The 14,989-nt window shown below is 36.5% G+C and overlaps 1 protein-coding gene across 4 annotated transcripts in view; it reads right to left on the bottom strand.

Moving 5' to 3' along the window:
* Positions 1-14,989, bottom strand: part of STRN (striatin) — a 73,446-nt gene that overhangs the window by 46,100 nt on the left and 12,357 nt on the right. For all 4 annotated transcript variants that reach the window (XM_055725484.1, XM_055725483.1, XM_055725486.1 and 1 more), the window contains exons 2-5: positions 13,522-13,625; positions 6,061-6,134; positions 2,837-2,915; positions 701-865 (exon numbers count right to left, since the gene is read on the bottom strand). In XM_055725484.1, coding sequence (XP_055581459.1) covers positions 701-865; positions 2,837-2,915; positions 6,061-6,134; positions 13,522-13,625 — 422 coding nt within the window. The remainder of the gene's footprint in view (positions 1-700; positions 866-2,836; positions 2,916-6,060; positions 6,135-13,521; positions 13,626-14,989) is intronic.

Consider the following 14,989-nt stretch of genomic DNA (forward strand, 5'->3'; position numbering starts at 1 on the left):
ACAGATTGTAGTCCTGAAGCCTCTACACTTAAGTTTCATATGTAACATTTTTTTTATTTATTTATTAAACACTGCATGGAAAAGAGAAGAAAACAGAAAAAAGCCTCTTACATTTTCAATGTTACTTAAAAGCAAAAGTAAGCACAAGCTTTTAGTCTCCATGGCTGACTTTTCATAATATTAGAAAAATTGAAAAAGAGAAACTAATACCTTGCTTTTCAGTCACATTTACACACGTATATCCACTAGTGGAAAATCAAAAACTTACAGGAATCAGATGTTAACAAGTGACTTTGTTTTTCAGATCCAGTCAAAAAATCCTATACTGCATACAGATAATCATGTCACAGTCAGCACAGACGAGAAGAGCAAAGCCTGTAATCGATACAGTAGTTTCCAACAATACAAATAAACTGCTAACTTGAAACAATGCTGACCTCTAACCACTTAGCAATCATATCTCAAAGAGGCTTAATTTGACTTTTTGCTGCATCCAACTGAAAAAAAACTCATGGTGCTTTTAAACTTTGATTCTTACCAGTTACTTCCATGCTTATTGCTTAATGTAATAAAATTAGTTAGAATTGCTCTAATATCCAACTAGGGAAAAAATCCTGAAATTTTCTCAGTAAACAAAAATTTGTTCTACAACATTAAGTGCACTTATGCAGAAAGATAACAATGTTGTCTTGATGCTTACCCAATCATTGCGTTTTCTTTAATCTGGCCTTCTGTGCCATTTACCATTGGCTCTTGATTTCTGTTTTCCTTCTCTGAAGCATCACTCGAGAGGCCCAATAAAGCTCGTACTCGTTTTGACTTCACATCCAGTATCGTGTCAGTGTAGCCCACTTCTTGCAGATACCTGTAGGAACAGAACTCATGCTAATCTTCAATGCACATCTCACTTCATCAGAACAGTAAATGAAAACTGTTCCCTAAACTCATCTTCAACCCCTTAGCTTAGCAAAGTATAGTGTTGTCCTAATGAAACATGCTTATAAATCATCCTGTACCAGCTGCAGAGGAATCGCCTCTTGCAGTACCAGCCTCTACAGTCACTGGGGAGGAAAAAAAAAAAAAAAAAAAAAAAAAAATCAAAGAGCCTAGCAGTCAGAGGTTATACAATACGTTATTCATTCATTTACTAAAATGGATGGAAAAGCATTTTCAATTAAAATATTTATAACTGGCTTATAAAAGTCACCATAGTTGCATGTACCACATGGTCATTTTATTCTTCAACACATGGAAACTACACATGAAACCTTACAAGAAGTATCAGATATGTTCCTTATGCAAGCATTATCAGAAGCATAGAAAACAGAGAGTATTAAAACAACTTCTGTAGCTGTAGCTACTAGTAAGACTTGTTATAACGCATTAGGTTTGACAAAATCTTTGTCTTGCCTTTTCCTTATTCTGCAATGGACCTTCGAAATATTGATTTGTCTTGCATATAAGGGCTGGGCAGCAAGAATCCAGGACTAGCTTCTATGAAAATCTCAAGGTCTACACTTGGCTCTTTCATCAACATGCCATATTGCCTTTGGGAGAAACACGGGAAAATAATGAAGGGGGGGTGGGGGTAGAAGTAAAAATTGGTCTCTGCCCTCTCCTTTAGAATATGGAGTTAATACCACTCTCTTCTCTGGAGCACCGGCCTGATTAAATGGTCAATATTGTAGAGGACTCTGAAGAAGGGAAATGCTACTTTACAGTAACAACTGTTACAAATTAAAGGACATGCAGTAGGAGAGAAATACTGGTTGTTGACTACACAAAAATTAAACAAGTCACCTAGGCAAAACAGAGTCCGTCAGTAATACGCACTCTGTATTCAGTACTGTGACATTTGCTTATGAGCTGCGCTGAAAAGGAATTACTCGTCTTCATAATCATTGTTCCAAATCAAGACCGCTTATTTACACTTATTCAATATACATGTGAAGATTTGAGCTCTTGTAAAAGAAAAGCATGTACCATCCAACAGACATATTTAATTTTTGTGTACTTCCTTGTAAAAAGGTCCTTTAATGTAAGCTCCAGACTGTTTTTACTGTCTCCTCTCATTTAAGCCTCTGTAACACACCAAAAAAACATTAGAAAGCAAGAGTTTTGCTAGCTGATTAGAAGATCTTAGAATCTAACTACCAGCACATGGGACAAAGCAAACACATGAAAAAACTGACAGCAACACTCTGATAAGAGGTCTTCAAGCAACTTCTTCAATTCAAATCCAGGGTTGTTACCAAGGCAAAAAAAAACCCCCTACATAAAACTGTGACCAAGTATTTTGAAAATTAATTCATTATGACCATAACTCAAAAACTAGTTTAGATTAACAGCTATTTGCTTCATTGAGATGAACTGAGAATTAAAATCTAGTCTTCTGGATATTAAGTCTTTTCTGCACCACAAGCAGGCTAAAATAAAATATACCCTGCTCCAACACCAGTTATTTTTATTTTACATAGCTCTTAACAGAATTACTTGTGTGTGTTGGCTTTTAATTGCAAAAAGAATTGCAAGGTGTCACGACCTACTGTTCTCCCAAGCAGATTGTTTTACTACACTCAGTGAAAGAAAAGCAAAGGAGATTAGGTGTTTGTGATTTGACAAAGCTTCTCATCTGAAGTTCTGAAGTATTAAAATTTTTCAAAAACCTATCCAAAAGTAGGGCAGAAGTTGAATAAACTTCATCACACATACTAACTTTTCTTGAAAGAGAAATCTAACAAAAACAACAACAAAAATCAAATACCACCATCATCACATTTCATTACTAGATTCCTTCCCTTGCATTTGTTATTCGGGTTCTTTTTTCAACACTTACTGTCTTAGCAGCTGTCGTCCTTGTTTCCATATTAGCTGACTGTTTTGTTCTGGCTGAATCTCTGTCTCATTCCCTTCATCTGGAAAAGATTATTTAATTACAAACGTTTTTTCTTTACCCTGCTTTTTAAAAAGATGCCCATCCACTTGAAAAGGCAAATGTAATTTGTCTTAAAATGAATAGGAAGAGTTTAATAACAGAATAAAAGATTCAAAGTGCCAATAAACAATCAAGAGAGAAAAAAATGCACATAACATGTAACTGTAGTACTACATACACATAAAGATTGTCACGTACATTCTACTGTACAAGAGCAAGTTCCACTGATCATCAGTGTCTTCCCTTCTGTCTCATATCCAAAAGCCCCATCTTACTGCTTTTTCTTTCAGGCCACATAATCACACAGACAATTTGGAGTTCCATTTTTGCATTAACCTTCCAATATATCTGCTGCTCACAATTTAAGTTTGAATACAAACAACTTTATCTGCTAACAATATCAAATGCAACTGCAGCATGTTATCTATTTACAACTTACTGTCCAAGCAACTTCCTTAATATTTGACTATTCAACATAAAACCAAGACCTACTCACATCAAATTTAAATTCATCCATATTTGTATTAGTTTTGTGGAAGGGAAAAAAATACAACAAGGGTTATTTGTTTATTTTTTAACCTGAAAAGCTGTTGAAAAATTTTCACTACATTTTCCAGAACCATAAATTTGTACCCAAAGAGCATTAGTCCAAGAAAATCCACAAAAACAACAAAAAAAAAAAAGTGGCTGTTCTGGTGAGAAACCTATCTGAATTCTGGCAACAACAGCTATAAATTTATTCCATATATAGCTTCATACTACATTATGGTGGGGTTTTCTTTCCTGTCCTCCAGGAGATACATAATTATATGCCTCACAAGATAAAAGATCTTGGTTTATTATCTATGAAAGCCTCTACAAAACTTGAAACTCTTGCGGTTCAAACACTGAAGAATGAACAACCTTCTTGCGTAAATAAAAATTAAGAACCAGAAAAACCTGTGGTATAATCCTCTGAGTAACTTGATAGGTGATGTGGGAAAGCTGCTGTCCTTACCGGGAAGTCATTTACCTTTAAAGAACTGAAATGAGACCACACACAAAAAAACTGTCACCCACCCAAAGAAGCTATAAAAGACGATTCAGAATTCACATGCAAGGAGAGCCATATGAATTGTCTGCGTCTCGAATTCACAAATCCATTCAACAGCAACCACAGGAAATAATCAATTGCATAATGATTTTCTGACAACAACTGAACACAGCTGGACCCAACGCACAGCTACCAAAGCTCAGTCTATAAGAATTAAAACATGACTGAGGGCAAACCCGCGTGAAAATTCCCTTCTTCCAAAGGCACTATTAAGTACATCTACAGGCAAGAATTCTCTTTTGCTTAGCACCCTCAAAACTGATGACCACTAGTGGTAACAGTGGTTTACAGATGAGAATGAAGGGACTCACATTATAAGCAAATAATAGCAGAATATACCACAAGCAATTTTTTTTAAATTTTTTTTTTTTTAAAAGCATCCCTTTATCAGGAGATTGAACGCTACTGATTCTCCAAGAGATCATAAAGAAAACCATCAACAGCGACCCATTTGGAAGAACTAGAAACACTTCCACATTTTTTCCTGAGGGGCCAGCAAAAACGAGGGCTGGGGTCAGGGGCACACAGAAGACAGGGACATCTAAGTATCTATCAAAGGCAACTCCAAAGGAGCATGATAACAAAGTTTCTATTGTAAGTGTGTATCTTTAATCAGTCCAGATTTGATATAGAACAAAAGTGCACGTTCCTGACAGCTACACACATAGAATGCAACGGGCTAAATCAGGATAGTGGAACTGTAAAAAAAGATAATTCCACTAATGTTCACTTTGCAGAAGTAATGCACTGGCTGTGGCTCTGCTGGGCAAGCCAGGCCTTGCTCTACATTCCCTAGCCGGAAACTGGAGCAACATGCTGTAGCTGCATCCTGAGAAATCACAAAAACCAAGGATGTCTATGATCTTGGTATGATCACAACAAAGTTTACTAGTGTTCCAGATACAGACTGGGGTCTTCCAGTTAGTAACACCAAATTAAACTATTGCTTCAGTTAAGGAAATAACTTTGATAATAATGTGAAATAATATTTCACAAAAATTCATTATATCTTGCACAAGAAAAGCCTGGTGCAAAGTTTAATCAGTTTGTACAGGGTTGGATTTTTTGTTCCTTTGGGGTTTTTTAATGACCTTCTGAATTCAAGAAGATAAGAATTAGCTATGACAGTAACCCAGACCATCCTTTCCACAAACCAAGCGTCAGAGCTGAGGTCTGCAGATCTTCTATAGTTTTCCTTTATATAGAGGCGGTTCTAGTTTCATCGCTGTAGTAGGAGCATCAGGGGACAGAGATACAAAAATCATCACCTCCTGCTTCTCCCTTCAAGGTCTTGACCTATAACCAGATCTCTGTACAGACACACACACTTGTGTTTTTTCTTTTTAGGAAAGGATAGGGAGAGAGAGAGGGGGATGAAAGGAAGTGATTTACATTCTTAATTCCTCAAGTTTAGTGTTTAAAACTGTTTGTGTGAAGTAGAAGATGCAACCTCTAGAAAAAAAAAAAATCAACTTTCCAGAGACCAAGGTGAGAAACTGTCCTCTCGCAGCACAGTGCTGAAGTTAGTTGTATGCACTTCCAATGACCATGGGAATTTTGTAACTAGATTTCCCACTCTCAAACTCTCAGTTATGTCTAATATGCACTTTTCATTATTTTTCTCCCAGAATAGCATCAAGGTGATTGAACAAAAAATTATTTATTATAAACTTAATATCTTTTGTACATTAACTTTTTATTTAGAAGATTTATTCAAAGATAAAATGATTCCGTAATTATAAATCTAGTATCTCTTGTGTTCCAAAACATCCATGCACATTACTAAGGTAGAGAAAACTTATTCTCTCCAGGAGAAGTTTGTTGGTTTGGTTTTTTTTAAAATCTAAACTAATTTCAGAGCATTAGCATGTATTTTTGATTTTACGAGAGTAAAACACAGTCTTTATTAGTTATCTCTATTCCCACTCTTCCTTTAAGTGGCTTATTTTATCCACACTATCATGCCAGCATTTGCACAAACCACAGTTCAGCTTTTATGCCAGTAATGAACTGATTATTAATAAATTCTTACCGGAATCATAGTTTGGTGGCTTCATATCTCCCTGATTCAGTTCTGTGCCATATTTTAATTTGTGATATTTAGCTCTGAAAGTAAAAAAAAAAACAGAAAACACACACAAAACGATTAGCACACTAGCACATTTAAAGGGTATCTCTAAGCATATAAATGTCACCTGTCCACTTGAAAAGCCACTCCTTTCTACTAGACTAGGAACAAAACAAAAAAAGTAATTTCAGGACTTCATATATGTAGTTTTGCTTAATTGTTTTTTCCAAGGTTGACATGTAATTGCAAAGTGAATACTGATGAAAAACAGGGATCAGCAGACTGCAGATTTTGTAAAATATTCTTGCTACAGAAAAGGTTCCTTCCCTGTGGACATGGGCTACTCTCTGCTTCCCCCCTCCATCCCACTTTTTGTTTTTCCTTTTAGCCATCACTACAAAACATTCTTATTATCCATCTCAGTTCAGTGCCCTCTACCTTGTATTTCATATTGTCAGCTCAATTAAGTAAACCTTAGTTTTATTCTTCAAAATGCTGTGCTTTCCAACAGCATCAGGCCCTTGGAAATAACTACTCTAAATGAGAATTAGCACTGACAGCAGCCCATCTATACCAGTTTTTCTTAAAGCTGCTAGATCTGCCACTTGACCAAGTCCAAAAATGGAGACCTCCCTTCAAAAAATGCTTTGCCTACCGAAGGCCCACTATAATAAACCCCACCAAGCACGATATATGATGACAATAAGAATAGCTAGAAGAAAAAGGGAAATGCTTTTTAATTTGAAAAGCTTCATCCTACACAATCAGTGTCTATAGACTTTTAAACAGACAAAATAATGTCACAGTAGTACAGCATTAAAATGCACCTATAAGTTTTTAAAGATCCATTAGAGTAGCCTTGTAATACAGTAAGAGAGAAAACGAGGCAAGGAAAGCATTAGCCAGTTTTTCAATCTGTTCCCCCCTTCTCTCACGCTCACTGTAACTTTTGTCTCTACAGTTGTTTTCTGCCAAACATGAAAATTTAGATGAGTCAAAAAAAACTGATTCCCCATAAAGTTTTGTAGACAAACATAACTGGGTGGAAAAGCAGCACTTATACTAACTAGTTCCTACCCTGAATGAAAGGCAGGGAAGAAATCAGGCAATGATGGCCTTGCAGCCTGGCAGTAGCAAGATGACCAAATAGCACACAACACACACGCAGCTCCAACTCAAACGTACAGAGCTAGGTGTAAAGTGGCAAGATACAGGCTACAAAAGACAGAAAGAAAAAAGGAAAAAACGTCCCAGCCCTCATATACCAACATTAGCTTCATTAGCTCCACTACTCGCAAGGGAACCCTCACTTAAAATTTGGTTTTAAAAACGTGAATGGGTGTAACACTTCATGTATGAGGCAAGTCTCACTAAGCTTGGATGACTGTATCAAGAATGACTGTAGATAATGCTTCCAGGTTACCTGCACCTCTCGATTGCTTCTCAGACATCGTCACCACATTACTGTTTTCTTTTACTCCTAACAAAATGGTGCTAAGGGAAGTATTGCTTCGTAGTTCTTAGGCTTCAGTATCAACAGTACTAGTTTCCTACTAATCCACCTGCATTTTAATTATAATAAACATTTAATTCTGGATGAGAAGGATAAGAGCACCGTGAAGAAATGCCCCTTAGGTGTAGCAACAAAGAGAGATGAAGGAACTGACTTCCACCTCAAAAGCTACAGCAGTAAGCTCTAACTCAGATGAGCAGCAAGCAGCAAGGAAAGGAGAAAGGATGCACTGGAAATGTATTAACAGCCATAAGTGAAGGATAAACATTTTGGTTGATACACAAAAGAATTACTACGAATAGAATGAAATTGAAGCTGCACACTCAATCAAAACATTTATCTTTCCTTTCTCGGTTATCTGTTTCCTACACCTCACTGGCAGAGAGATGCTACCTTGGTAAAACAACTGAATTTCATTATTATTAAATACCGATGCTAAGTAATACTTTTCCCCCTACCATCACTACTAAAAATGACTAATCAAAAACTAAGAAATACTCTATTTCGTTACTAACCTACCTCACCAACTTTAAACACTACACTGTCAAAAATTTCCAAGTCTTATGCAGTCATCAATTCAAGTGATCCTAATGTTTAATCCATTTTGATTTGACTTCATAAGTGAGCAAATACTAATACTCTAATTTGGATTAGTGACCTATACTGTGCTCTACTCAATTCGAGCAAATAATTTCAGTTAGTTTTGTGGGATGGCAAAACTAACTGAGGCATTTGCTTTTAGCTCATGGATCTTATATAAAAGTTTCATTATGCTCTATGCTTTCACAAATTTTCTTATCAAAGTTTTGTCAGTAATTTCACCCCAAGAACCAAAGTAAACTGTTCGCTAGGTTAACTGAAAGGATCATTCCATGTATCCTTCCTGTACCTCGGATCTCTCTCCTGTTCTCCAAAATCAATTTTTCAAAAATTCTGCCTCCATTTTTTTTTAAATTCAGTATATTTATTTCAACCTGTTATATCTGTGTATGCTCATTTTTAAAAACTCTTTCCTTCTTAAATCAACAGTAATATTCTTTTCTTCTTATTCAAGATTTTCCCCCTCCTTAAGGGCATTATAAAATCAGTTCAGCAAAGCAAGATTATTCATTCTATCCACACTCTAAACTATTAGTAGTAGGTATTTTTAACTGGTTCCTCCTCATAACACAACCGTTTTTAAAGCCTTTGTTATTCTTCTTTATTTCAAGAGGATAACCTAGATTACATGGTCTTGTACACCACTGGCCCTTAAATTTGTTTTCAGGCCAAGCTGGACTAGGTTTCCATCTTTCAGAAGATTTAACTTTGTATATCACAAGCAGAGACCAGTAAAAATACAGATACATCAGAAGAATCATGTCCTAACAAAAGACAGGTAATTGAAGAGCTGACAATCCCAAAAAGCAATCCTTATTTTGAATATTGCTGGCAAAGTTAAAAACAAAAAGACATAGACCTTTACCTGCATAAAATGGCAAAACACCTAATGCCAAACTCAAACCGGAATTAATTACAATCAAATAGTATAACTTCAGGTATCTGAGCAAGGCACCAGTTAGATGTGAAACAGGAACATGAATATCACGTCAGAGTACTTGAACCAGTGAACTCACTTTCAGCTATGGTCAGCTTCTAAAGTTCAGAGGCATATCCTTTAAAAAATAAAATAATCAGTACAGCTAGCTAACAGTCCATCAAGGAAGTATTTTCTACACATCTTCAGGCAGCAAGTATGAGATTTATTATTAGAAACTGACTTACGGCACAGCTGAAAATGTCATAGGTATGAAAGGCAAGCTTACTCTTTCTAAAGCGTACTAAGGGCTGAACGGAACTCAGACTCCAAGACTAGAAGGGAGAGCCTTGACCATTCAGTTACACATACTGCAATCAAAGGCCATGAAACTTCTCACAAGACACTTAGTTCTCTTCTATACAAGTTCTGAATATAGCTTATTCCCTTTGCATGTTTATATTTAATCTGTTTCTACAATAACAGAGTATCTCCTGCCCACCACTCATGCTTAATTTCTCTGCTTTTTCAGAAATCACACAGTCCACTTACTAAGAGCTTTAAACTGGCCCTCTGCAATTCACATTGAACTCTAGATCATACATCACAGCAGTGATAATATTATCAAAGAAAAGAACAAATGTCTTTTTTTCTGTAAATAAAGATAAAGAAAAACCAAAGTTTCTCCAACCTTTGTTATCATCTGGTCAAAAACAAGGACAGTGGTTTTGTGGCAGGGGAAGGAGGAAGGAAATAAATGACAAAGATGAGTCTTTATTATCTGAAACTTGTTCAACTTGGATGATTTACCTTCCATTTTGAAAATTACATCTGAATTATTAACAGCATGCAGAGACTGAAATATGACTTGAAAATAACTAGCTAAAGGATACAACTTAATTGCAGGTATTTTTCAGCTGAACACTAGCCTTCAGGTTGTTTGGAAGAAAGCTGTTTTGTGGATATGGAACTATGTTACCAGCTAGATGCCCTTACTCCGGTAAGTATGAAAATTACCACTGCTCTGGCTTTCGCACTTCATCGCACAGTTCTCCTTTCTTGATTAGCAGCATTTCTTTAAACTGTATGTCTTCTATGCAAACAGTGCTTGGAGACATTCAACATGGCTGCCACAACACTTCAAGAGTTGCTTATGAAAATGCTAAAAGCTTTCATCCTTCTAAACTTCCTAAGACTAAGAGCAGTGAAATTTTTCTGAATACTTCACACAGAAACAAGTTTGATCCCGATCAAAAAAGGCCACTATTTCTTGGAAATATCTGTTGCCAGACCTGAAGCATCTGATCCAGCTGTGCTGAGGGAGCCTGCCAAAACATCCGTAGAAGATCTGGGAGCTGCCGCCAAACCAAGAGACATAAACAAGAATCACTGCCAGGAACAGCATGGCGAGATATTCTACCCAGGGGAGAAGGCGCCAGCCTTATGCTGATCAGACACACTAGTGCAGAAAACAACATAAAATTAAATCAAGTGTTTCTAGAGACATGGCTGAAGAGTCCAGTTCTTTGGTTGAAATATGTTAAGACAGGAAATGAGCTAGACTAAATGAAATAGGACATGTACTTGAGAGAAACAGTATTACATTTCAGCTAGCTCCTGAAAATCCAGGGGAAACAACGCAATTTACTGGTGATGGAGCAAGTATTGACAAAGTCATAAAAAGTAACCCTCAATTGTCAACAGCTTCACACTGCAATCTACTGGATGTTGGCAAAACTACATCAAAACGGCTGTTGAACAAATGATAGTGCTTAACTATTATCTACCTCCTTCTTAGCTCTTTGCTATTTAGTGTATTAAGACTCTTCAGCAGAAATAACTGGGTTTCCTATACATGCAACAAAAGGTAATCTTACAATTACTAACATGAAGACCAAACATTAAAAAACATTGTCATAAAAACATGACAATCCATAAGTAAAAATAATTTTCTACCTCATGCCATGAAATAGAGAACAATGACAATGCTTCCAAAGTTACTTATTTACAGTAAACTTTGAAAACATTCAGTTGATAAAAGGAATGCTGAACACCCACTATACAGGAACAGCAGCTCACAGTATATACCTGAGAAAAACAATGTCGCTCATCACTTCTTGAGGGCATTGCAAAGATGGACTACTCTGGGCCACAATTTCATATTCTGTCCCATTACTCATAACTGATTTTATCTAGCTAAGGAAGAAATGGTACACTGCAAGGCATGGGCAGAAATGAAGGAACACACAATGCTTCCCTGCCCCCTCCCACCTGCAAACTCCCCCTAACTTGATGGAAAATGTTTTCCTCCTACCTTGTAGGATCTCATTTTCCAGCTCTTGAGACCCCAGTGGAAAAAGCCAGCATCCCAACTGACTACTGCCTGACCTGGCCAATGGTTGATTTAGGAAAATGCTGGGAAAGACAGCAATGCTTCCAGTCTCAGTATGTTGCCATTCTTCTAAGTATCAAGCAAGAATACTTGCTGGGAGACATTTCCAGCAGACTGTTTCTACCTAACTGACAAATAATTCTGCCGTTTAAAACCTCAAACTCTTATAAATAGCTGTCTCCAGCACACACCATTCACAAGCATCACATTTATTTTGAAAACCATTGCACACCTATACTGAAACTGTCAAACTAGACTGATCAACTAATTGTAGCCTATAACCTGAGTAACCTAGGCTAGTATCATACACTGCAAAAAAAATGCAAGAGATACAAACACATTTCTGCAAAAACTGCTAGTAAGAAACCACCGGGTGTTTTTTCCTAATCCTGACAGTGACTGCTGCATTAAGATTTAAATGTCTTAATTTAGGTGGATTTTACTGAATGCAACTGGGGGGGCACTTTCACTATCCATATAGAAGTTTGATTTTTGATTATTTCTTTTAGTCTTATAAAGCTTCTCTGATAGCACATGGAAATGTATTTACACAGTGATAATTTTAGATAAATTGCTAATTTTTCTGGGTTATGAACATGAAGTATTAGAGATATCCCTAAGTAATCAGGAATGGCTCCTTTAGTTTTGAAATACAAGAAATCTTACTGAATTTATACAATTTAGAGCATATCTTTAACTGCACAAGAACATATTCCATTGCTTCTGTCCTCTTAAAGTGACTCTAATCTTCATAATCATGCCTCAAGTATAAGCCTTTCTACAGCTATAAACTACAATCTCCATTATACATACATTTGATATTTTTCCGTGCTATCTGATGTAGCATCAGTACCGTAGCAAGCTCTGGGCAAAAAGGGTATCTGCCCTAAGCATTCTTCTGAGAACTCCCCAAAGGAGAAGCAAGTATGCCAGAGCCCCGAGGCAGCTGCGGGCCAGGAAACTGGCTGCAGCTCCACGCTAGCAGATGAATTGGTTGCTACTGGAAAGAGCCAAACTGGATGGTGCAAGGCATGTCTCATGAACTAAAGCAGCCCATGTAAGATGAGCAAATCTAAATGCAATAGAGTGATGTACAACTACTAGTGTCCTTTTTAAATAATCTAGCAGCAATACCTTATTCCTCATTTGCGTATTTTTATATTTCTAATCTTATTTCTACTAATACAAACTATTTAAAAGGTTTATTTTAGCAATAATTTATTAAAAAGAAGTAGGAATTACCTAATAGGAAAATAGTATGTAAGCAATGATTGCTTTGCAGTAGTATCACAGATAGTCTCTGGTCAAGAATTTTAAAAGATATTATACTAATAAAAAAATTTTTAAAACTCAGCTTGCCCTAAAACACATCAGGTGAACAGACCAACTTCTGGAAACATGATAAAAAAACCCAATTTGTCTGCCTCAAAGATTAGACTAACAGGAAAGTATATGCAAGAATAAAAAGTTAAAGCAGATTGAGAACTTCTGCTGAAATGCCCGCGAACAAAGAAACAGATAGTTCATTAACCGGTAAACAAGTATTTTTTCACTCCTCACACAATTAGCCTCCAGAAGATATCCCTGTAGAGTCTATCATACTGAGAAGATTAAAATTTTAGCAAGACTCAAAACTAGTAATTTTTCATGATTTCAGTTGTCAGACATTATTAAACAAAGCTACTACTTTCAACAAAAAAGAGAACTCACTGTAATTCTGGGGTATAATCTATATAGTCAGGTGGAATTTTACCAAGGAAAAAGTAGTCATCATTGATCAACCATGGATTTTATTTGCACGGCTTTGGTGCCATACTATGTTAGCTATTTTTACTGTAACACAGACATTTAGACTATCAGATTTATTTAGTATAACAGTATTTGTAAATTTGAGAACTGAATATATACAGAAGAAATATTTCCTGTTATGTCAAACACAAAGGAAAAAGAAAGTATTGGTCTCCAGAATTTTTTCATCACGTACTCATCACTGAAGTAGCGTACCTTTCCTGTTTAAGCGCATATTCCAGCATTTTGATTCTTCGCACTAGATCCTTCTTCAGATTTTCTTGTCCTTTCCTTTCACCTTGAAGAAAGGCGATCTGGGCCTGCAACAGGAAGTGTTCAGTTTAGAATCTGCTTCCTCAAAACCATTCAGCATAGCTCTTATGTGTGTGTGTCTCTCCAAGTTATTTTAAAAGTCATTTGTACAGTGCAAAAGAAACTGGCTTACTGTGCTTCATAAACATTAAATGCTTACACAAAACACAGCATAGATAAGCCTTCTAAACTGCATGCTCATTACAGATCCCCCCCCCCAAAAAAAAAGATAAGAAATAAAGCAATTTTACTTTGTTTGTCAGAGTTTATTTCCTCTATTGGCTAAATATTCAAAAAAGCATAAGGAATAGATAAAATAAACATACAAAAAGCCTTCAGCAGACAAAAACATTTACCAACAATAAGCAGGAGAAGATGATTAAAGTATTTCTGCTCACTAACTGAAGTAGTATATAATTAGTGTACTGTTTTATAGATACATGTTAGATACATGATACTAGTCAAAGAACTGAAGTACAGCATGTTCAGCTAAAAGAAAAATAAAACCCTGTTTGTAGTACAGTGCCAAGTGTTAATTATAATACTTAGTAAAATAGGTTAAAGAAAGGTCTCCAGAAATACTGTAATTGAGAGAGAAAAAAATGGAAAACAGGGAAAGGTATTTTGGTGAGAGAGATGAGAAGAGAAATGGTATAGAAGTAAATAAAAGTCAAGTGTAAAACAGACACGTAACCTTTATTGACTTCCAGCAGAGAATAAGTACTTAGTTGCCTGTGAAAAATCTCCTTTAAATAGAAAATCATGATTCATACAGATATTGATCCCTAATCATAAAGGTAGAACTACCTGCTTTTTTACCTCATGCTCAAATCATAATTTGATCAAATTGTAAGAGGCAGGTTCTTGTGCTCTCTCAACTCATGAATACACTTAGACAAAAATACCTACGGGCAGTCAACATCTCCTGCCTTGGCCTCACCCCATTGCATGCCACCTGCCGTTTCCAGGATGGGAAGCTTTCTGCCACCTTTGCAGCTAGAGCCTCCAAGGATCTCATCTGCCTCCTGAGAGGCACCAACTGGGTCAAAGGCAACTGGTCTAGACCATCAGAATGCGAAGACCAGGAAGCCTTTTAATTTATATAAATGCCCGCTGCAGTTCTATACGCAGTGTGCTCTGTAGGTACTGCAGTCTGCACCAATCTCTAGGGAAAGCCAGGGAGTAATAAGCAGGAGCATCCTCTCCTCCCCTGCCACAACCCTGCAAGCAGTCCCCAGATATTTTAGTTAATGGAGACAGATGCTTCTAAAGAGTAACACCTCTGACTTCAGATTTTTACACCAAGGTGAAAAAAACAGTGTTTCTAAATGCCATTTTCTCTGCACCAACTAGAAAGAGAATGCACACAACA

The sequence above is a fragment of the Falco cherrug genome, chromosome 13 (genome assembly GCF_023634085.1).
Source record: "Falco cherrug isolate bFalChe1 chromosome 13, bFalChe1.pri, whole genome shotgun sequence".
NCBI lineage: Eukaryota > Metazoa > Chordata > Aves > Falconiformes > Falconidae > Falco > Falco cherrug.